The 25,768-nt window shown below is 41.9% G+C and overlaps 1 protein-coding gene across 1 annotated transcript in view; it reads right to left on the minus strand.

The window, feature by feature from the left end:
- LOC134538602 (actin-related protein 3C-like) overlaps positions 1-23,796 on the minus strand; it is a 155,527-nt gene extending 131,731 nt beyond the window's left edge. The window contains exons 1-2 of the mRNA XM_063380030.1: positions 23,771-23,796; positions 11,434-11,752 (exon numbers count right to left, since the gene is read on the minus strand). Coding sequence (XP_063236100.1) covers positions 11,434-11,752; positions 23,771-23,796 — 345 coding nt within the window. The remainder of the gene's footprint in view (positions 1-11,433; positions 11,753-23,770) is intronic.
- Positions 23,797-25,768: the final 1,972 nt, after the last annotated feature.

The raw sequence follows: 25,768 nt of genomic DNA on the forward strand, positions 1-25,768 counted from the left end.
CTCCTGGAAGTAATAACTCTTATTATGGAATGAGTTACTGGTTATTATTTGTGGATGAGTTATTTGTTCTGTAAATTATATCTGTTTATCTTAAGTCTTTCACTCTTTCGACAAAAAAATGTGTGTCCGGAGGCCGGAGCACATGACAGAAGTGATAAGTTAAACTTCTATAAATAGCTAAACCAGTAGTACTAGCAATGTGACATACATTCTTGATATGTTTTGGTTAATTAGTAATTGAGAAATTATATTTCAGACTCAAGAAGATAAACTGATTGCTGAGGACTGTAGTGAAGACTGTGGGAAGTGTGGAAGAAGATGAAGATGTCGTAGTTAGTGTTCAACAGTCGGACCCATACGACATAGCTAATTTTGTAGACAATAAACTAACAAATAGTGAGAAGGACATCTTTATTAAACTGTGGTCACCGTCAGAAACCTTTACATACCCATCATCAGGTAACAGGAATTTAAAGTTTCAGCACAAGTAGTTGGTTGAATGGAAGTGGTTAACTTACTCAAAAAAAGTTGATGGAGCATTTTGCAAGTTTCGTGTTCTGTTCAACAAAAAATGTGTTGGTAAAGGAAGTCACCAAAACCTAGGGCAGTTGTGTTATGAAAAATTTTGTAACTGGAAAAAAGCAAAAGAACGTTTCAGTCGACACCAACAAAGTTCGTATCACTAGGAAAATGTTGAGACAGCCAGCATCATAATGATGATTGAGACAAAACAGCAAGCTCCAGTTGATTTGCAACTAAATGAAGAAAAAAGAAACAAATTATGCAGAACAGAAGTAAATTAAAACCCATTATTGAGTCAGTGCTCTTCTGTAGAAGACAAGGTTTGAGTTTAAGAGGTCATCGGGATGCTGGAAGATTTGGAGATGATGATGCTTAGGTAAATGAAGGAAATTTCAGAGAGCTGTTAAGATACCGGGCAAAATACGACCACAGCCTCCAGAAGTCGTCATCTAACAGTAAAAACAATGCACTGTACACTAGTTGGAAAATTCAAAACGAAATTATTGAAATAAGAAACAGCATTATTCTTGATGTATTGGTAGCCAAGATTAATTTGTCATTTTTTTTCTGTGCTGTTTGATGAAATGACAGACATTTCTTGTGTTGAGCAAATGTCCCTTTGCATTCGTTGTCTATATTCTACAACATCTAATGTTGAGGAACTGTTTTTGCAGTTCATACCTCTTGAAGATGTCACAGGCAAAGGGATTGCATTTGCAATGATTGATAAGTTTAAGGCTCTTGGAGTAGATCTGAGCAAGGTGCGTGGTCAAGGATATGATGGAGCAGCTGCAATGAGTGGAAAATTCAATGGCGTACAGGCCCATTTTCAGTCTTTGTATCCACAGGCACTGTATGTTCATTGTGCTGCATTCCTTAAACTTATCTGTATCGAATTCCTGTGGTATTGCATCAATTATAAATTGTTTGGGCACAGTTGGTAAGTTGCATGATTTTTTCACACCCCTAAAAGACAGGCTGTACTGGACGAATGTTTGAAAAAAGGCAGAAGTTTGTTCTAACCATGAAAGACTGAAACAGATGTGTGCCACTAGGTGGGTTGAAAGGTACAACTCTGTTGTAATTATTCTCGAGTTATATGATGGCATTGTTTTGGCTCTAGGAATAATTTCTGAATGGTCAGATAAAGATTCTGCTAATGCTGCACACCAGTTAAATTTTACAGTAATAATTGTTGATTTTGTTGTTGCTCTGCATGTTATAAATCAGGTATTTTCCTACAGCAGCATTTTATGTAAGCTACTACAACAAAGAAATGTTGATTTGAAAAAGGCATGTGATCTTGCAGAGAATACATTACAGGAGATAAGAAATATCAGAGAAAATGCAGACGCTGAGTTCACCAAGTTATTTACTAATGTTGCAACAAAGGCTGAAAACTTTGATTTTCAAATGAACAAACCGGGGACAGTTGGCAAGCAAACGTCGAGATGTAATGTGGAAACTGCTACTTCAGAGGACTATTATCGAGTCGCAATATACATCCCGTTTTTAGATGCATTCGTGAATAATTTGGAGGAAATATTTACAAAACACAGGTTAATATTGACAGGATTCCAAACATTGTTGCCAACAGATCCCACCAAATTTTCTGATGAAACATTGAATGACTTTCAGTCTTTGGTGATGTTCTACAAAAATGACTTGCATGGTACAACTGACGAACTAAAAATAGAGCTGAGGTTTTGGTACAGAGCTATTGCTAGGCTGAACAATGACGACAGGCCAAAGGATGGATTAAGTGCTCTGAAGCATTGTGATGAAAACATGCTACCGAACATTAGAATTTTGTTGCATATATTAGCAGTACTACCTGTGTCCACTGCTGAAAATGAAAGGACTTTTTCCACACTGTGTAGACTGAAAAGTTATTTAAGAAGTTCTGCTTCTGAAACAAGGTTAAATTGTTTATCTCTCCTGCATATATACAGGAACTTGACACCATCAGTTGACACAATTTTGGACAAAATGACGGAAAAACCAAGAAGAATGGATATTTGCTTAAAATAATCATATTGCCTTCTCGTGAATAATAGTTTTTTAGTAGTGTTTTTAATAGTGTACCACGAACATTTCATTTAGCATGTCTGCAATATGTATCATCAACTGTATTTGACAGAACTGATGCAGCATTGATAAATATGAGGCTTTCGTTTCCTGGAAGGACAGACGGAACATTAGAACAAGTCGATTTTCATAATTCCTTCAAATGCAGTGACAAAATTCTTTTACTGATGCTGTGTATTAATTATTTACTTTGCTATGTATTATACCAGATTCGATTTAGACCAAAAAAAAAGAGTATTCCTGAAAATTAGAGACTTCCAAAATTACTATAACCAGTAAAAGATTTATAATATATTACCTTTAAAGTGTGTAATGTGCGAACTTTAACACATAGTTTAAAAAATTGTAGTTACTTCATTTCGATATATATTTTTCCTTTCCTTTGGCTTCGGGCATTCAGTAGCAAAGATTGGTGATCGCTGATCAGTGTTATTGTAGTATTACATTTGTAGTCTGCTACCGTGAATTACTTTAATTTTTTTACAAATAAGTTTGTGTTATATAAAAACTAAGAATTGTTTGTGCACTACGTTTATCTCAATTTTTGCATAATTTTGGACTGTATTTCTGCAGTTTTAACTAGACATTATATGTGTGAATTTTATACCCTTTGTTTTTACTCGTGGAGTGAACTTAATTTGTGTGTGTGAATGCAGTAAAAAGCAAACCATCATTGTCAGTTATTTAATTTGCACAGAATGTGGACTTTAATGCATGCTATGATTCTCATGGTATTAAAATACTGATTTTGAGCGGACGAGACCCTGGGTTTGATAAAGGTATCTTTGTTTGATTCTTGTCTAAAACAAAATTTAGTACCGTACTGAAAATTATTCTTTTTTCTTCCAGCAGTATATTCAATAATTAGATACAAAAACTTCTTAAAAAGCACCAATTTTCACCTAGAAATCCAAATTTTCCCGAGAGAGGACCCCCGGACCCTCCTCTTTATTTTTGAAACCGGTGTTCCTTCATAAAAAAAAACTTCAAACACCCCCCCCCCCCCCCAAAAAAATTCTTGGGTGCGCCTCTGCAAACAGGACGATCGAATAAATTCAAGCATCATCGACTTCAGGATCGAGATATCGACGATCGGAAATATTCCACCAAACACTCGTGCACTCTGTCTGATCGACTTGTATCGTACAATTGTCGTGACAAGCTTGTAAAAATTCTCTCATAAGCACTGTTGCATTAAATTTAGTTACGACCGAACATTGCTGGCGCCAAGATGTACTGCAACCCAGGGGCGTAGCCAGGGGGGGGGGGTTAGGGGTTCGAACCCCCCCCCCCCCCCCCCCCTTTAGCACCTAATCTTTAATTAATTTCTTATTCATCACTCAAACAAATTTCATATTAAAATTAATTAAAATTTTTACCATTACAATATTTAAATTTAAGAACCGAAAACTGCTAAAATAGCACTATTTTACACCTTAAAATCCAAATTTTCCCGAGGGAGGACCCCCGGACCCCCCGCTTCAATACGGGGGGGGGCCCATGCTTCTTAACGCCCCCCCCCCCCATACACAAATCCTGGCTACGCCACTGCTGCAACCTGCAAGGTTTCCAGAGCAAAAAAAAAGGATTCGCGCTCAAGGAGACGGCCGTCACCTCCGACGGCAGGACTCGAACCCGCACCTTCCGGCCTCCGTACCTTTGGAAACTACTTGATGTAAAAAGTAAACGGTTCAACGAATGGCTATGCAAATAGAGTGCCGCTTAGTACCTTCGCAAGGAACAATAAAGAAACGCAAATATTGTTAAAACTTCCAACATTCTTGCGTTTTATCTTGCGTTTTTTTCGGCCATATTTAAAGAGAAGTGTTCTGAAAACTTTGAAAGACATTGAAAAGCGTGTTTTTTTATCATATACATTTTTTTTTTGCAATTCTTTAACTTTCGCAGTGGAAGTAACGCCGTTAAATGTAATTAATTTAAATTTCTTTTTTTTTTTTTTTTTTCATGACAAATAAGAATTATCGAAAGAAGCCCGGGGTATGTATTCGTTTTACACTGTTTTACAATAATTTCTAGTTTGAGGATTTGTCACGTCTGGCGACTCGTGTGTTTTGTAAACGACTGTGATTTTCTCGCGTCGGTTACGTGTTGCGCTGTTACGTCGTTGCGTACCTTGCGTAGTTTATAAATCTAACCTGATCATGCACTTGGCACAACAAAACAACGTGAATTTTGCAGGTCTCTGTTTATTAGTTAGGAAAAAAATCCTGACTTTTACAAACAGCAAACAACATGAATAATTCAACTGACAACCTTGTTGAGCAGCAAAAACTAATTTTAATACTTACAATTAATCATCCGTATGAATAAATATATAAAGAGTGTGTGGCATTATGTACGCGTTTTATAAGTTATATTTATTTTGCATGATTAAATAAATGATTTTAAAAATATTGAAATTAATACTTACATCTTATTAACATCAAATATTTGGTTATCTGTATGACAATCACTATAATTCAATATAACTTCAGAATTAAGGTAGTTGTAGCTATTAGTTAAATATAAAATTATATCCTATATGTGCATATGTTTATCTGTTTGTTGCATGAACTATTTTTTTTAATTTGTTTAAAGGAGAAGAAAAAAAAGCAAGTGATACGTATTACATCTTCCGTTTGAGCGTATTGGACTTCATCCTGTTAAATCTCACTCTGCATGGTGCGCACGAAATTTTGTAGCATGCTAAGAATTTCACTCCATGCGCGCCTCAAGAGGTATAACTTCTTCATAAAGACATAACGCTACAACTCGACACGGTGGGGGGGGGGGGGGGGGGGGGGGAGACGAGACCAGAGAGGAGAACTACTGCTCCGTGCTTTGCAACGCTATTGGTCATCAAACCGAGATGAGCGTCGTTTATATAGTCTGGTGGAATTTCCGAGAGGAGGTTCTGGAACGATAATAGCGCCTCTGTCTTCGCAACACAAAAGGCATTCTGCATCAGTAACGAAAAATATGAAATAAGGCATCGTAAAGAAGGCTAACATCCTACGATGGTGGTATGCATGTCTTGTGGTACAGTCTTTTTTTTTTCTTAAGTTAGACTTCTTTAGGCACGTTTTTGGACATACGCCATTCCAGTTTTGCACTGTTTGTACATGGAAAAATTCCGAAAATCAAATATAAATAAAAATGTGAAGATAAAAAAATTCACAGAAAACAAGACTGAAACAGCTATTGTCTGACAAACGAAACCAACGGTGACAGCACGGACAAAAAAAAAAGTTCAACATATAATTATCAACAACACAAAAATTCCGTTGAAGGAACTTAGTCATGGAAAAAATAAAATAACAACACATACGAACACAGTGGGCTAACAACGACGAGACAGATTAAATACAGGCAGACAACAAACCTGGACAACGCTGTAAATATACAAACACAGCGATGAAGATAAACAAGTACTATGGACAACACAACTACGACAGCACTGACGAACACAGATTTCCAACGAGAACAGTTGCGACGTTTCGGGAACTGACATCTGTTCCCGTCATCAGGCACATACAAACTGATATTGGACACTGGAAGACAATTTTGTTATCTTCATATTTTTATTTATTTTTGATTTTCGAAATTTATTCCATGAAAAACAGTGCAAAACTGCAATGGCGTATGTCCAAAAAAATGCATTAATAAAAATTAACCATTGCATGAATTATTTAAAGAACGTATAAAAAAATATAGAATGAACTTTTGCGATGTGCGCGCAACATGCAACAAAAATTGACAAAATGAAAATACAAAAAAAAATTAATTATATGTATGTGCTTTTAAATCATATACTTTGATGATTGATACCGAATACTGGTTCACATGATTAAAAACATTTATTTATTGTGAATGTTAGTGATATATAAATGTTTTTTTTTTTACTTTTTCAATTGTATTTTCAAGTGTATTTACATGAGTGAGATTATGTTCCCGTATGTATAATTTATTTTCAAATTAATTATAAGTTATTACTTTATTATTTAAAAAATAATTAAAATTGATAAATTATAATAAACATTCACTATATTTATTAATTTTCGTTAGTAATCAGAATTTAATTAGATTTTTTTTTATCAATTAAAAAGTTAATTTTATACATGTGTTTATATTAATATTGAATACCGGGTGTTTATTTAAATGTTTTAATTTGATTTAATACATAATTTCGCAACTGTATTAATAATGTCAGAAATTATTTCAATTATTTTACTCTAAAAAATTAATTTTATACGCGTGTTTATATTAATATTGAATACCGTGTATTTATTTAAATGTTTTCTTTTTATTGAATACATATTTACCAACTGTATTAATAATATCACTCCAGTCCTTTTATTTTTTTATTTCCGTTATTTATTTGCATTGAAGGGGATTCTGAGACAAGTTAAAATGTACGCGCTATATGTGGCAGTGGAGGGAGGTAATTAAAGACAAGTTAAAATACACAGACTATATGTGAGAGTGGAAGGAGGTTAATCGAGACGGGTCGTTACCACAATGCCGAAATACCATAACGCCGAATGTCAAAATTGACCACAACGCCGACAGCTAGAAAACTGCTGTGTACCACAACGCTGAAATAACAACTGAATGAATTTTTGTGTGTTTCTTAAATGTACCTTAACGCCGAAATACCACAATCAAACCTAACATAACCTGGTCTAACCTAACCTGGTCTAACCTAACCTAACCTTTGTGGCAGTCCTGCAATGAAATTTTTCGGCGTTAGTGTATTTCGGCGTTGTGGTACACAGCAGTTTTCTAGCTGTCGGCGTTGTTGTCAAGTTGGCATTTCTTCGTTGTTGTATTTCGGCGTTGTGGTCAATTTGGCATTTCGGCGTTGTGGTATTTCGGCATTGCGGTGCGTCCCCATTCGGCGAGACATGTTAAAAGACACCGACTATGTGTGCGGGGTGGAGGGAGTTTTAACACGTGTAGCGACCCGTGACATGACAACAGTAAAACATAACGATGGTAACGAGACTGCCGACTGCCTCACGTGCTGGAAGGCGGGGGATGGGGGTGGGGGGCTACGCAGACCGCAAATCCCTCTTTAATGGCTGCGCTGCGGCCGCGACGGTCCGCGTCATTACGCCCGTTACGAAGCTGATTTGTCGGCCGAGGGGAAGCCAGGGCGCGCGCGCCTACACGGCACTCTTGTATAGTGCCGGCCAAAAGTCCTGCTCGGAACCGCGGAGCTAGGAGCTGTCACGAGACGGAATGCTGCGACGTTGTTTTTGTTGAAGTCACTTTCTTTTTTACTTCGCCATCGCCATTTTGTCGCGCCTAAATCATTGCGGGAATGGTGGACCACGTTTGACAATAGTAAGGATTAATTATTAGTACCTTAGTCGTTAAACACAGTCACTCGCATAAAATGCAGTCATTCGAAACGGTTTCCGCAATGCAAACACTACACTTCTGATAACGTTTCGAGCGTCAAAACAAAATGGCGCAGACAATTAGCTGCTCATGTGAACACGCAGACGTGACCGACCCCTGATCCGAGGTTACGCATCAACTGTTCAAAAAAAAAACATCAGTATTCGCAATGACGTTGGTGCGTGTGTCTACTCGTCGTTTTCCAAGCACTGCATGGTCAACGTATTTCGAACGGGTACGTCACTCGGAAGAAAAATTACCGCCGCGATGATATTTTTTTAAACCTCCCTGGAAATCCGCGTATCCTTACCCCACTCTCCCTTCCGTCCCGCTCACCCATCGAGGTCTTCAACGCCCTGAGAGCTCGCAAGACTTTCGACCCGCACTATACAATATACAACCCGATATGAGCGAGCTACGGAAACGTGTTCTCCCGCAGCAATTTGCAAGATTCCTCACGTCTTTCTTCCAGACTGAGGGCAAAGTGGCAACAGAAAGTTAATTGCTACCGCGCTAACGAGTTGGAGTTGAGAAAATAAATATAAAGCAACAAATTTGACTAATAAACTTACGCGGAACTATAATTGTATCTACGGAGTATAACAATTTTACTGTTTTGCATTTAAAGTTTTTAATTAACATCATTATTTCTATTATTAACTCTTGGGGGAGAGGGAAGTAGTTTACTGTTATAAAAAACTTAAATCTAATTATAATAACTCCAATGCAAAAAGGCCATGATAAGCACAAAGTCATACAATAACGGAGTTCAAATCTTTCAGAATTGATCAAATCCATAATTTTGGATTTTTTGGGGTTCCACCGATTCCAAATCTTTTTTTTTTTTTACGTGAAACGTCTTTTAGTTAGGCAGGTAGCGGGGTCACTTGCTAAAACCGCATGCAACGAAAACATGTCGTCTCGGTTATGACTGCAGCTCTGTGATTATATGCCAAGCGCTATTCATTTATATATATTTGAGTAGAGCAAAGTAGCCACTACTCACGGCCTCTGATTCATGCAGCTAGATGGCGCCAGTGCCGCGTGGCACACGTCGCAGTTAGGACTAAAAATTGACGCCTACAAGGCTTTAGTTTGCTCGTTACTCGTCAGTACGTGCACAGATTAAGACGAAAGTGGTCGCGTTTAGTTTGAATTCGTAGCAATTTAAATGCGTCAAATATAAATATAATTAATAATAAGTGTGCATCAATGGTTATAGCGGATTTAACTTTTAGTTTTATTGAAAATTTCAGATAACTTCGTCTATGGAACCTCCTAGACGTGCCATTATGCGTCTGCACAGCGGGAGGCGGCTAAAAAAAAAAAGAAGAGATGAGGCCGAGAGCGAACCACACATAACGTAGAAACACACAACTTATAAACACACAACTTATAAACACACAACTTAGAAACACACAACTTAAAAACACAACTTATAAACACACAACTTATAAACACACAACTTATAAACACACAACTTAGAAACACGCAACTTAGAAACACGCAACTTAGAAATACACAACTTAGAAACACAAAACTTAGACACACAAAACTTAGAAACATACAACTTAGACACACACAACTTAGAAACGTCATAACTTAGAAGATTCTATCATGTGTTATTCTAGGTTGTGTGTTTCCAAGTTGTGACAGCACCCCTGGCCGAGAGACCACGACCACGGCCAGCCACCTCGACTGAAACTGTCCCGGAGACGAAGACAAGCGCAGGAGCCAACGCCCGTACCTCAGTGCTGCTGTACCTGGCTGATTGTCGCGGCCGAGAACTGGGCCAGCCGAGTCGCCGGTAGCTCCAACAGAGGTAGACGAGACCTCCGGCCCATCAATGACCACACCCTAGGTAGCCACGTCTTCGTCTCCGGGACAGAACTGTTTCAGTTGAGGTGGCAGGCCGTGGTCGTGGTCTCTCGGCCTCATCTCTTCTTTCTTTTATCCGCTTCCCGCTGTTTCTGACGCATAATGGCACGTCTAGGAGGTGCCATAGCCGAAGTTATCTGAAATTTTCAATAAAACTAAAAGTTAAATCAGCTATAACCATTGATGTACACTTATTATTAATAATATTTATATTTGACGTATTTAGATTGCTACGAATTCAAACTAACGCGACCACTTTCGTCCTAATCTGTACACGTACTGACGAGTTACGAGCAAACTAAAAGCCTTGTAGGCGTCAATTTTTAGTTCTAACTGCGACGTGTGCCACGCGGCACTGGTGCCATCTAGCTGCATGAGTCACAGGTCGTGAGTAATGACTACTTCGCTCTACTCAACGATATATAAATGAATAGCGCTTGACTCATAATCACAGAGCTGCAGTCATCACCGAGGCGACATGTTTTCGTTGGGCCAAACTGTCCCAGCGCTTCACCTCAACCTGAGAAATTTGGACGTGCGCCGAAGGCACTCAAGGTGATGGAAGTTGGCCACAGAACGCTTCAGTAATTCGTTCATGAAAAATTAGTTCGGCTACTCCTGTGTCCAATGCGATTTTTTTTTTACTTCGTGTCATGTGGCAACGGGGTCATGGAAGTATGTGTGGTTGTACTGGGTAGTGGGGGCAGGGTTGGAGGGAGGGTGGAGTCGTGTCGGGCAGTTGTGGCTGGACGTGAGTGTCATCGATGCTTGCTCCCTCCACATGCGGATTCTCCACTACTTCACCAACTTTGCCTCACTTTCAAGTACAGTAGTTACTTTTAGCATCCTGCGAGACAATTTGCATCAACTAAAAAATCAGTACAAAATTATTTCATTATTAAAAACCAAAACTGTATGGATTTTTTTGTGCATTTTAATGTGGAAAACAGATATAAGTAGAGACAAGATTTTATTGGTTTTATGTTCAGTTCAATTTCGTTTTTGAAACACAGGATTTTGGAGTAATTGTTTATATTATTAGAGAAAATTATTTGTAATATTCACTCCTCCAAAATAGTGGTAAAATTTACATGCTGAAATTTTACAATAAAATAGTTTGTAGTAAATTACTCAAAAACCGATACATTCAATAAAATAAAATAAATAAGCCAACCTGTGTGCTTTAGAAGTGGCACAATAAGAGATGCACAAAAAACAAATTCATTTAATTTTTCTGATCCATGCACTTTTTGTACAAGTTTTTGTCCAGAAATGAAGATATTCCTTAAAATTCGAACATTATAAGAATCTTTTTTTTTAATATTTTAATTAATTTTTGTTTAAACGCTTCTTAATCCCATGATATAACTTGCATTTCAGTGCGATATGGTGTAATTTCCTTGTATTTCTGTGTTACGCTGTGTTTTGGAATGATTTCGGTGATATTTTGTTTTTATTTCAATTCACCATGTTATCTTGACCCCAGATATAAGGCTATAGTTAAATTATGATACAAATATCCGCTCTAAGCCTGCAACTCACCTCCGGATGGAAGAATATCTCCGGTCCCATGAACCTCTCGTAGCCGACGTCAACCACAAAGGGCTCCTTGGTGACTGCGTTCATGCCGTCGTACTTCTTGATCCACTTGGACGGGTCCGAGTCGTACTTCGCGAACTCCTTGGCAATGTCCGGGCAGATGTAGCAGTAGCGCTCCTTGATGGCCTTGGCCGTCTCCAGGGACTGCTCCGGGGGGATCTGGAACTCCCGCTCCCTCAGGAGCGACTGGATGAAGTACGTGATGTTGCGGCCGGCAATCGGGATGCGCTTTACGCAGCTCCCGATCACGTTAGCCTTCCGCCTGGGGAGAGCACCGAAACACACACCATACAGTCACATTTTCCTTATCAACTAATGTAGCAATGTATGTAAACCAAGGGCGCAACAACTCAATTTCCAAAAGGGGGGGGGGGGGCAATATACCTTTTTATAAAGAATCATCAGCTATTGAAGCGGACCCGGGGAAATTTGTATTTCAAGGTGGAAAATGGTGCTAGTTAAGCAGTTTTATTATATAAAAATTGATTACACAGCACTTTCTTTGCCCCCGTTTGCCCCCAATTCAAGGTTTCAGAGGGGGGGGCAAAATACCCTTGCCCCCCCCCCCTTGTTGTTACGCCCCTGATGTAAACACATGTACAATTCCTCATTCAGAGAAAAAGTGTATATAAAATAAGAGGTACTAGGGCCACCATGTAGTCGAAAATTGAAAGTTTCATTTGTTGTGATGTATAATTTTTTGTCACCCCCTCCTCTTAATTTCAAAAATTAAATAAATAATAAATAAAAAAATTGCTTGAAATTTTAAAAGTCTACTAACAGTAACATACAAGTAGTTTGTTTCAAAACTAATCAAAATCATTTTTGTAAGTGGTTTACTTTTTTCACACCCCTGTGTTACCCCTGACTTCACCCATATATATGTTTTTTCCCGCAAATTGCTAAGAAATAGTTTTAATACTTTGCTATAAGAGATGATTCCTAGTGTTACAAGTGAGTAGCACACAAAAAAGGACATTTAAAAAAAGCAAAGAAGAAATAAGAAAACATTGTAATGTTTTCTTTTTTAATTTGTATTGTTATGAAAAATATATAAGAGAAAATGATATTAGGGAGGACATAAATATGTCATAACTGAGTATCAATTCAGAGTTAATTATCAGGCACGAACACTTAAATATAAATACTGAATATAAATGAGGAAACAACTTGAATAAATACAAGTCAAATGATTGCCAAAACCAATTATAGACATATGTAGTCTCTACCAACAGACCATTAAATTCATCGAACATCTATCACAGTAAATGATTCTGAATCTCTGTTTTGAACATGTTTTAAACATTTTATTACTTCATTAAAAATGAGAAAAATTGATAGTAATCAAAAACACACCTGTTATCGAGGCTACACAAAGAGGGCATGTCCAGGTAAAAGAATACCTTTGGTATAGGCTGGTCCTCAAATATTCAGTAGTTTTCAAAAAGTTTAATGCATAAGTGATACAATTGCACTTTGCAACTTTAACTCAATTACTTACAGTAATATAGAATAAAATACTAACAAGGGGTACGACTTGATCTACCACAGCAAGTGGTAGTTTGTGCTCTAAAAGAAAATAAGAAAATAGAACTTCATCATTTGTCATCAAGTCAGCATTATAAGTTTTTAAAAAATGACAATGGTTTATTATTAGTGAATTACCCCGGCGATGTTCTATACTAAAAATATACTCACAAAGATTCACAACCGGCACAATGTTCAAACTCGAACTTTTCTGCTTTCCCACGGATGTGAATATTTTTGATGATATTTCTAATTTTTTTAACGTGACAACGTCTAATAAATCTATGAACGCCGGCTGCACGCACGAAAAAGTGTCCCGTAACGCACATTGTCCCACTACGGATGTCCCACTACGGATGTGTCCTGTTACGCTCATTGTACGCAAGCGTGGCATCTCACTTCCACTCGATTGGAACAACCATCGATTTGACTTTTCAATAATGTTTTCGTCATTTGCATTATTAATATTATGTAATTTAACGATAGTTCACCGATTTTCAGCACAATCGGTACTGTTATTTAAAAGTAATGTTGAATATTCAAATACGTTTTTAACGAACAATGGTGTTTTACAGTTACACATACTAATAATTCAAATTACACCCAGGATCTTTTGCACAATGTTTTAAAACAATTGTAACACATTATAAATAAGTTTGGTGTATTTGGGATGCGTATTTGTTATAAAATCGTACTATAAAAACGAAATAATATTATTACCTTACGGTGCTGTTATCTACAGTGACGGACGCAAAGCGAACGAAACCTGCTCTCTATCAGCTGGCGCGGTAACCAGGCACTCGTTAACACATATTTTCCTATGTTTATCGAGAGGGGCGTTATTATTAATGAATTATAAATAAAATTTCGTGCCCGGGGCCACAATTGCATATCATTTTGAGCACTGGAAGACATTAAAACGTAAAATATTCTCGACGAATTTTAATCTGTGGTGTTCATTGCTTATTACAACAACAATTTCGGCAATAAAGGTTAATTATTCTTTCATTTTAAAAATCTGATTACTAGTATAATTTCAAGTATTTATTCTTTTATTATTAAAAAAAAGTAGCATCTTTCGTCGAGTGCAGTAATAATAGGTTATGTTAGATATTTGATAACAGTTTATTTATATGAAAAATTGTTCATAATTTTTTTGAACGAAAAGTTAATGTGGTTTTCATCGCTTATTACAACAACAATTTCGGCAATAAAGGTTAATTATTCTTGCATTTTAAAAATCTGATTACTAGTATAATTTCAAGTATTTATTCTTTTATTATTAAAAAAAAGTAGCATCTGTCGGCGAGTACAGTAATAATAGGTTATGTTACAATTGACTAAAAAATTATGGTGATTCATATAGGCTTATTGATGACAGATATTTGATTATAGTTTATTTATATGAAAACTTGTTCATAATTATATTTAAACTTTATAGCTATAAACGCCAGTTTTTAAAATTAATTACAAGTTATCTACACGTAAACTGTTTCGTGGGCTAGTGAAAAGTTAATGTGGTTTTCATTGCTTATTACAACAACAATTTCGGCAATAAAGGTTAATTATTCTTGCGTTTTAAAAATCTGATTACTAGTATAATTTCAAGTGTTTATTCTTTTATTATTAAAAAAATGATTCAATTTTATTCATAAAAGTATTCAATCATTTCATCAATGTTTTGTTAAGACGTTGTCACGTTAAACTTTCGTCCATAAACCAACTTTACAGACAACCAATTTTTTTTTTTTTCGCTTTAGAGTTCATTTTGAATGCAAGCACATGCTATATAGACCATACATGTGAAACAAAAAAATATTTCACAAATAACTCCACTTTCATCTCTAGCACTGATTGATCCAAACTGAAAAAAAAATTGGTGCAAGCTCTTTAATATTTTTGACGTGACGTCTAATAAATCGATAAACGCCGGCTGCACGGTTAAATAGCAAACATGTATTTGAATTAATGAGTGCAAGTAAAAGTAAATTTATCAATTAAATTGTAGATTTCATTTCACTCCTTCTTTGTATCCATACAAAATAGTGATAATTCAATAAAAATGATTCAATTTTATTTATAAAAGTATGCAACCATTTCATTAATGTTTTGTTATGACGTCACGTTAAGCTATCGTCCGTAAACCGACTTTACAGACAACCGATATTTTTTTTTTTACTAGTCTATAGTTCTATATAATTATTTTACGGCAGGACTGAAAGTTTTTTTGCAAAAGATCAACTAAAAAATTGCCAGACTAGTTATACAATTTATATTTCATTGTTATGAACTTACATAATTCATGCTGAACGAACAACATAAGAATACATAAATTTGTTCGTTACCGAGGTTAAATGTTACTGCGGGTACTGCACGTGTTAATGACACACGAAACTACAATAAACTCGTGGAATAACATCATGTCAGTGTTAAGAAAATTAAGTATCCGCTCTACCACTCTGGTTCTGGAGTAGAGCGCCTGCCTTGTGACTTGTAGTACCCGGGTTCGCGCCCCGGCTCCTCCAAGGCGGATTGCCCAGACAAAATGGTGGCATTTTCTCTGGTAGGATCACAATCCCTTGTAACAAGTCAGGCTACCAAAGAAACGGTGGGTGGAACAGAAAAAAACCTTCCAGGTGGCTTCCAAATTCGGAGCCCGTTTCTTTTCTTGGGCTCCCCATGCGGTGGCCATTCCGGGGGTTTCTCCGGGGAAACGGAGTTTTGCAAAAATATTTTTTGTAGTTTTGTAGCGTTTTAGTTTTTAGTAACTGTAGCATTATCATTACAAAATGTTATAAATAAAGCTCAAACATTTAAAACTTTTTTTTTTTTTAATTTTGCTTTTGAACATAAAATATTTGAATTAAGTGTGTATCAGTCAGTGAGTGGTTGTATACCGATGTTGTGTGTTCAACCATTCAGTAATTATATATTTTCTTGAAGTATTATTGATGTTTAAATTTTAGTCAGAAACCATAGTTTTGTAGTATTTTAGAAGTTTTTGACGAAAAAATATTTATAGGCAATGAATTTTATTCCTAAAAATATTATTTCTATAAAACAACATAGTTTTAAATCAGGAATATCGTCTTTAACACACGCTTTTTATATATATGTGCGTGTTTTCGTGTACCAATTTAAATCCAGATGTAAATAAAATATTTTATTTATTTCAACATGAGCAAAGTCTTTGATACGTTCCAACCCAATCTTATTATTAAAAAGTTATCAATTTCAGGCCTCCTCAATCAATGCGTGGTATATATTTGTTTTAATTATCTTACAAATAGACGCTTTGCAGTCAAATTTGCAAATGCAATTTCATGGTATTAGGTGTTCCGCAAAGTAGTGGTTTATCTTAACTACTCTTTAATATTTAATAAATGATATTACAACTTAAATTGGAATTGATCAAGAAAAGATGCTGAAGAAAAAAAAACGGAAATATATTTGTGAAACTATTCAGCAAGATATTTCAGCTATCCGGATCTGGTTTTCATGTTAACAAACGTCTCTGAATTACGATAGCTTTATTGTATAACATTTAGTAAAAAAAACTTGTGTTGTACTGTTTTAATGTTATTGCATGAGTACTGCTTATTTGAAAACCGTTATAGTGGGTTAAATATAATATAAACTTATCTGTATTTATTTCTTTTCTCCAAGAGATGTTGTGGCAATTTAAATTTGAATATGTCAATTTTAACACATTAAACATGAACAATGAAAAGTAAACAAAACAAATTAAAGTTTATACTGTACTAAACATGAAAATATTTTAATGAACCTAGATCTGAATACTGAACATATACACTACATAAACAAATTTCACCCTCATATAAAGTTAAGACAGTTCGATAATTATTTGTTATAAAATTTAGCATATAGTTGAAAATGTAATGTTAACAAAAAATTAACTTAAACTGTCACTCTAGAAATCTTAAAATACCGGAATTACGTTGAGCACATAAACGTTATTCAATAGTTCATTGGTCCGTGCATAATCAATCACACCAATTATTTTGCCACAAAAGAAATTTATTTTAGATGTTAGTCTATTTATATGGCGCAGGCTTACAAGTTCAGGGAGAGGAGAGAAACTTTTACCTCGGGACCGCTGGGGTAGGCGATATGTACATCATTGTCGTTTTTATTAATTATAATAAAAAATGTTTATAAAAAAATTAATGTCGGAAATATCATTAGTCACCAACGTAATTTATTAAAGTCGATTGTTAAAAGGGCCGTGTAGACAGTATGTGTAAATAACTTTTCAAGTTAACAAGGTAAAATAAGACCACAATGGCGTTACTTACGGTGGTAGGTGCACTCGTAAATACAAATCCCTATTTCAAACACAATTACGTAATAGCTTGTAATTCTTTACACTCGTTACTGAAATTGTATTACTGATTCCGTCGTAATATGCCGGAATCCTATTTACATAACAGTTTATAATTTTTACAGCACTTATTTTAGGACGTAACTTTATGCGTCACTCTTCAATCAAAAACCCATCACACTCCTTCCTTTCAATCGTTACCGGGCCGTTCAAAACCGTCAGTAAGTCGCCTTCTCATTGGCCCGTACGAAATGAGAAATATTCGCCGTTACAGTTCAAAATAATTAAAAACTATCACAACAAACAAAGTCATAAAATTAATTGTTTTCAATATAAAACTTAACCTGGATAAAGTTTCTTGTAACAATATTTGTAATAAAAAAAATACGTTTTTGAAAGCATTGTTGCAAACGACACGATACTCTGAGTCATAGAGCACACACAAGTATAGAGATGTTCCTGTTTTAAATCCAAATAATATTATTTATTGCATTGATGCACAACACTTAAATAAATGTTTGCATGTATAAAAAAAAAATAATCCGGGCCTATGATTCGGCACAAACTAATTCAATTAATTAGAATTATCACATAGTAAGAAATTACACTAAACGTGGTGTTCTTATTTATTACCTTCGCGTTATATTGGATGCCAAGTTTTTATTTTTCACCAACATGTAGATAATACAAGTTGCACTTGAAGATCTTAGGTCTTATTAAATTTTCAACTTTCTCTGCATCAATACCTGATTGTATACTTTGTTCATCAAATTGATTAGCTATGTGTCGTAAATTGGAATTAACTAATTTTGATTGTAATAGAATTTAAAGTACCTATGCAGAAAAAATATTTTAAAATGTCAGGCTTTTAAATTCATTTTAAATGTGCTACATTCCTACATAAATTTAATTTGCTTTTTCTATTTACTAGACGTTGAATCAGTGATATACATTTTATGGTAAATATGTAGTTGGGCGATGTGTGTTTAAAAAAATTAAAATCTGAAAATATTTTTATTCTATGCTCTTTAATTTCCTCTTTTCATTAAACCCAGCGGAGATAATAAATTCCAAATACTTTAGGAGATATCGAATTTTATAATTTTCATCACAATACCTGTGCATTCCAGCGGCATTCACAATTGTTTTTTTTTTGTTTACGAGTATCGATTTTTATTATTGGAGAATGTCGTGATTCTAGGAAGCTAGTTACATTACGATTTTATGAGTAAGGCCATTTTCCACATTGCGTGGAAAGTATAAGAAATGTTGGCAGAATTCCCCTTCGTCTAATTTTGTTATGGCAGTCGTTCATTATAGTACTATTCTGTCACCTTCGTCAAAACAGGAGGAAAAGTACCTTTGACGTCGACCCAGAGGCCACCCTAGCTCCTACAGGCCGTTATGGCGCGTCACCGCCTTCTTCTGTGCGCGGGCGTGTGCGGGAGCCAGTGGTGCCACCTTCAATAAATCAGTGTCCCTCCGACGTAGTTTTTTATGTATATTTTCTTTTCTTTCAGCAGGACATAATTTTTATTGTAAAAACTATAATATCATCCATCATGTATAATTTAAATTAGAAGGGTAAATAACATGTATTTTAATATGCACGGGGTGAACAAGTCGCGGGTTCCCGTCCACGAGGACGTGAGATGCTGCACGAGACGCGCGCGGGGAGGGGGTCGGCGCGAGCAGAGGAGGGAGTCGCGTCTGGAGAACCGCGGAGGAGTGACGTGTCGGCCGCGAGCTCTCGCCAAGACGAGTGAAACGGGTGAGCATAGAGGCCTCCGGGCTTAACGACAGTGACGCGGGGAATAGATCAGCAACAGTCTTCGAGTCGTGTCAGGCAGTTCGAAACTATGGAGATTAGTATGTCAACTATTGCCAAGGGGTCGCCTTATTGTAAATAGTTTAGTTTTCTTTTTATTAGTGTTTCATAATTTTTTCCTTTCCTCTCGTATGTATGTATATATATATATATATCTTTATTCGCTTGTATAGTCATGCATTGCCTAGGATAAAATAGTACCATTGTGTCATGGACGAGACCTCGCCATTTTAATGGGACATTTCAGAAACTGTGTCCGCAGGTAGTGCTTGCCTGAATTCGCTATAGGACAGGAAATCAAAGCCCTGCCGGTTTGGGACAAACGCCATCGGTTAGCGCCGCGACGCCGGCGCCTACTACTTCCCATAGGCGGCCGTGTAAGGGGAAATTCTCGTGTAGTCAGGCCTCACCTAAGAACGGTCGTAGGCGGGAACTGCGATAGCCCCGTGCCAGTGCAAATAGTGGCCAATAAAAAGAGTGAGTGCCACGAAACCCTATGTAGTTTCATTATTAGCAGGCTAGATCCTCTTAACTGCCACGCGGCCCGAAACCCACCCCCAACTGAGCTAGCCCAAGAACCTACACAACCAATAAGGGGATCAGCCCGCTCGACGACAAGTGGCCCCCAACTAGGTGGCAACGCATTCTCAAACTTTCAATTTTTCAAAACTTTCAATTTTTTTTAAAAAACTTTCAAACTTTCGAAATTTTGTCTCAAAGGGCGTAATTTGGCAAAGTGCGGGTTGCCAAGAACACGGACAAAGTGGGCGGAAAGGACATCACGGACATTATATGGACTGGAGTAGCGTGCGACGTAGCGCGAGTTGCGTCACGCGAACGGCGCGGGAGCTGCCTGGCGCGGCGGAGCGGCGGAAGCAGGCGGAAGGAGCGGCGCGGGAAAGAGATAAGGAGACGCATCCACGCCGGGATCAGGTTCACGCGGGAGAGAGATAAGGCGGCGCGGCCCACGCCGGGCTCGAATTCGCGCGGTATCGCGCTGCGGCTTATCGCGCGCCGAGAGGCGAGTTCGCCGACCGAGCCGAGAAGGATCGGATAACCAAGTGAAGCCGGGTGACGACCGGAAAAATGGAGGGACCGGATGAGACAAAGGCGAGGGTGATGGACACGTGTGTGGGGTGTGGACTTCCGTTCAGGGGGAGACACGGACAGGACCTTTCGTGCGAATGCCCATGGGGACTAGCGGACGTGAAGAGTAGCGGGGAGAGTAATGACAGACAATCGGGGAGTCATTTACCGGGTCACCGCGACGAGGGCGTTAGAGAGCCCATAGGTCATGGTCATCCGAGTATAGTGATGCGAGTGGTCGAGGTGGCTAGCCCATTACCGGAGTTTGCGGGAGAACCGCACGAAGATCCGAGTGCGTTTGTAGCCGCGTGTGTGGACAGGCTTAGGGGAGTGCCACGAAGGGACTGGGTGACGAGAGTGTGTGGCCAGTTACGGGGCCGGGCGGCGAAATGGTGGACGGACACGGGGGACTATCTATCCGAGTGGGGAGAATTCGAGCGAGCACTAGAGAGGCGGTTCAACGGACCACTGGCACGAGCCGAGTGTCAGCGACAACTTTACAGTGTACCACAGGCCGCAGGGGAGAGCGCCGAATCATTTATCTATAGGAAGGTGCGGTTGCACCGGCGAGTGGGGCCGGAGAGAACAGTGAGCGAGGTCATGCCCGTAATATGCGAACAGTTGTTGCCGTCGCTACGCCCTTTTCTGCGACGGGCCGTGGACCTAGAGGTATCCGAGTTCGTGGAGCTGGCCCGGGAGACTGAAATGGACTTGGCAGCAAGTAGGAGGGAACTCTGGGCAAGAGAGTCACGACGGGAGCCTAGGATGACACCAGTGATGTCACAAGAGACTGTGACACCCGAGGACGCAATGACATTGGTCCGATACAGGGGCGGGGCCACACCACAAGGGCAGAGGACGACAGGGGGACCCACACGGGAGACCAGAACACGGTCAGAGGAGCGGAGTACGAATCAGCGGACGAGTGACAACCGTCCACCCAGGTGTCAGTATTGCCGCAGCCCGGAGTATCACTGGCACGCGGAGTGTCCAACCAAGGCAGAGTTGTGGAGGAAGATGGAAAGGGAAGGACGCCATCCGGGAAACGGACAATAGGGGGCAGGGACAGAGTCGGCCACTGCCTCCTAGATACGAACCCGGACAACATGACAGAAAAGACCTCACCGAGCCCGAAGACGAGTCAGCCCAACGACGCCCGCCATGACACCAGCCACAGGGACGAGAGGAACACAGGGACGTCGCCCGCCAAAAGTGACAGCCCCACTGGGCAGCTCGGAAGAGACACGAGGGACCACGGGAACCGCAGCATGGACGCCACAGCAGACGGGGGAGCCAGTAGCAGTCCAACAGCAGGGGACAGGTCACCACCAGAGGAGCAGGGGGCTCCTCCAGCACAGCTGGGACAGCTGGGCACGGACCAGGCGGCGCTGCTCCGGGTGCCAGTGCTCCTGAACGGCCGTCCCGTCCACGCGTTGGTGGACACGGCGGCGACCCACTCTTTTGTCTCCGCCCACCTGGTGCCGGACGAGGACTTGGAGCCACACGAGGACGAGGTGCAACTGGCAACGGAGGGGACAAGCGCGTCCACGTCTGGACGCGCACAGGTAACCATCGGTGTTCGTGACTTATTCAGTCGGACTAGCGCCCTGGTGATGCGTGGACTGCGGGAGGAGTTGATCCTGGGCCTGCCTTGGCTGGTCCAGGAGGACGCCGCCATTGACATCAAGGACAGTAAGTTGCACGTGGGCCGTCAGGGGCGCCGAACGCTGTACGGCGTGGGCCGGGCGGGCCCTGTTCCTCCCTCACCACAGATCCAGCTGGCAGACCTCACTCATGACGTGCCACCAAATTACACAGGGTTGTTCGAGGGCGTGTTGTCGCAGCAACCGTTAGTGTTCGCGGCCACAGACATGCTGCGGCGGACAACGGTGACGGAACATGCCATCCCTACAAAGCCACACAGTCCCATATACGTAAAGCCGCGGGAGTTTGGACTCAAAGACCGTCAGGTAGTGCAGGAACAGATAACCGAAATGCTCCAGAACGGAGTAATAGAAGCTAGTGAATCTCCGTACAATAGCCAAATCGTCATGGCTAAGAAGAAGGACGGGACCTTGAGGTTCTGTGTGAACTTCAAACCCGTGAACTCTGTCACCATACCCGCCCCACCACCACTGATAAACATTGCAGACGCGTTGGCAGGCTTGGGGGACGCCCGTATATTTACGTCACTTGATCTAAGGTCCGGGTATTGGCAAGTCCCCGTCAGGCAGGAAGACCGTCCTAAGACCGCGTTTACGGCCCCGGACGGACGCAGGTTTCAGTTCCGAGCCATGCCGTTCGGGCTGATGGACGCCCCCTCGACATTCCAGGCCATGATGGTCCGCGTCCTGGATGGGTTCGTGGGCGACTTCGTCACGGCCTATCTGGACGACGTGATCGTCTGGTCACGGACGTGGGAGGACCATGCGCATCACCTGGCATTGGTCCTCGAACGGCTGGCCAGACACGGGCTGACCTGCGCCCCGCACAAGTGCCATATCGGGGCAACGGAGATCAGATTCCTGGGGCATGTCGTCAGTGAGAAGGGGTGCCGCCCTCTCCCGGAGCACCTGGACCTGATCGCGTCCAAGGCGGCTCCACAGACGAGAAAACAGCTGCAAAGACTCATGGGGCTCCTGAACTGGCTGCGGTCCTTCATACCGGACTTCGCAGCGGTGACGGCCCCCATGACGGACTTGCTATCCCCCAAAACAAAATACAGGTGGACCGCGGAGGCCGACCGCGCCCTGGCTACTGTCAAGCGCTTGTTCAAGGACAGTCACACCCTCGCACGGCTGGTGCCGGGCGAACCCCTGTACCTACAAACGGACGCGAGTCAAGTAGGTATGGGGGCCGTGTTGTACCAGGTCGGACCCAATGGCGAGCGACGCGTGATGGAGTATTCCAGTGCCAAATTCGGGCCGGCCGCCCGGAACTACGATGTGAATGAACAGGAGTGCTTGGCAGTGGTGTGGGCTGTCAAGCGGTACCAACACCATCTGGAAGGGCGGGAGTTTACTCTTAGGACGGACAATCAGTGTTTAAAATGGTTGAACTCGATGCAAGGGAGGAAGAGTAAATTTACCCGGTGGGCTGTGACCCTCCAAAACTTTGCATTCACAGTGGAACACGTGCCAGGGAGGACTAACCAACTTGCCGATGAATTGTCACGACATCCTAACCCAGAGGACATCTTTGAGGACGAGGGCACGTGGGACGATCTGCTTCCTCCGTCAGGGCGCGCACCCGTCACGGGAGACCAGATGGGGCCCGCGGCATTGTACGCGGTAACACAGGAGGAACCAGTCACTGAACCCGAGGCAGTGGACACTCTCTCCCAGCTGATTAGCGCCGTGCAGCGGGTTCAGCGGGGGGACGACGTCTCGAAGGCCGCCGTGGAGGCGTGCGGGAACCAGGTGGTACCGGATCAGCGCTGCGTGGACGGGGTCCTGCAGACGCGGGTGCCGGGAGGTGGTGATGCTTGGCGAACTCACGCCCCGAAGGGGGCCCGCGCGGCCATACTGGGTTATTTCCATGACCACCAGCTAGCAGGCCACCCCGGGGCCGAACAAACCGCGGAGGCAATCAGGGTCTCCTTCCACTGGCCCGGCATGGGACACGATGTCCGGGAATACGTCCGACGCTGCCACACTTGCCAGCAGCGCAAGGCCCGGAGGACAGACGGCGAGGAGCAACAGCGACCTCGCCGCCCGCAACACCCATTCCACACACTAGCTCTAGATATCATGGGGCCCTATCCCCGCAGCAGCAAAGGCAAGCGCTTCCTTGTAGTACTAACAGACCTGTTTACCAGATGGGTCGAGGCCTATCCGGTCTCCAACGTCCGGTCGGGAACGTTGATAGCGCTGATCGACGGAGAGGTAGCCCCTCGCTTCGGGTACCCAGCGGTGCTCCTATCGGACAACGGATGTCAGTTCACGGGAGCCCGCTGGAAACAGGCCTGCAGAAGGTGGGGGGTGAGCCACCACACGACGTCGACGTATCACCCGAGGGCCAACCCAACCGAGAGACGGAACCAAGAGATAAAGGCTCAGCTCCGTCTCCGGTTGGGAGAGGACCATTCAAAATGGGATACCCATTTGCCGAACCTCTTATACTGTCTGAGGCGTCGTACGAGTGCCGCCACGGGCTACTCGCCGGCAGAGCTGGTCATGGGGCGGAACCTGGCGCTGCCAGGAGAATGCCGGGTAGAGGCGGCAGCCACAGAAGCCGGATGGGGCGAATGTCTCAATACCGAGCTGACCAGAATGCAGGAGAGGGCTAGGCGGAGACAGGAGGCCTATCTACAGCAGACGACACCACAGTCCACTAGACCCCCCCCTACTCTGAACCCCGGGGACCAAGTGTACGTCCGACAGCATCCTCTGTCGTCAAGGGCAAAGAACTTTTGTGCAGGTCTAGCCCCGAAATGGGCGGGCCCCAGGACCGTTCTGCGACAGGCGGGGGCCACATCGTACTTAATACGTACACCAAGCGGGAGGCCCGCAAAAATTCACAGAGACCAACTGCGCCTAGCCGCGGGGGAGAGACAAGCTCCAAGGGACACGGACAGGGGAGAGGGGTCTGCCTCTACACCAGTCACCGACGCAAACCAAGCCAGCCGTGACATGGACGGAAGGTGGGACGAGGACATGGCGGGACAGAAAGAACAAGGAGACGTGACAGAGACGCGACCGGCAGCCGACACAGGGGCAGCCATGAAGGGAACGGAGACAGGAGGGGCAGAAGAGAGCGTAATGGAACCAGCCAGGACATTTGGGGAACCAGACGAAACGACCGCCGACACAAACGTGATCCAGTTCATCACGGAACCGGACACGGACGGGGAGGACGAGGAGGGGAAAGACCCAGACACCCCTCTCTGGCCCCTCAATACGAGTCTGGCGGACTCGTCGTTCATTATGACCGTCACCGAACCAGACTCAGATACAGAACGGGGGGACACAGAGGGGATGGAGGAAGAACTGATGGGGGTCCTGACAGGTGAACCAGGATCTTCGGGGTGGTCTGCCATCCCAACCACGAGGATGGGGGGAAAGGGCAGGACATTAGACCCCAACTGTTCGCTCAGCCCCTCAATTTCCAGAAGCGAATCTGGGGAAAACTCCCGACCTAGGAGGATACGGCGGGTACCCACCTACTTACGGGAATTTCAGTGCAATAACCTACCAAAGGCAAGCCACCACACTAACACAGGATCCCGACTCAGTGTCATGAGTTTACTGCCACCCTTCGCGAGACACCCGCACACGATACACACCAGAGGCCAAGACACTTCCTACCCTCTCGTTTCTACGATCAACGAGTGCAACGGCAGATGCGATTAAGAGACGTTGACGCGCATAATGGCCTTGTGGGAGGGGGGGGCATTTGACGTCGACCCAGAGGCCACCCTAGCTCCTACAGGCCGTTATGGCGCGTCACCGCCTTCTTCTGTGCGCGGGCGTGTGCGGGAGCCAGTGGTGCCACCT

This window comes from Bacillus rossius, chromosome 13, assembly GCF_032445375.1.
Source record: "Bacillus rossius redtenbacheri isolate Brsri chromosome 13, Brsri_v3, whole genome shotgun sequence".
In the NCBI taxonomy this organism is placed as follows: domain Eukaryota; kingdom Metazoa; phylum Arthropoda; class Insecta; order Phasmatodea; family Bacillidae; genus Bacillus; species Bacillus rossius.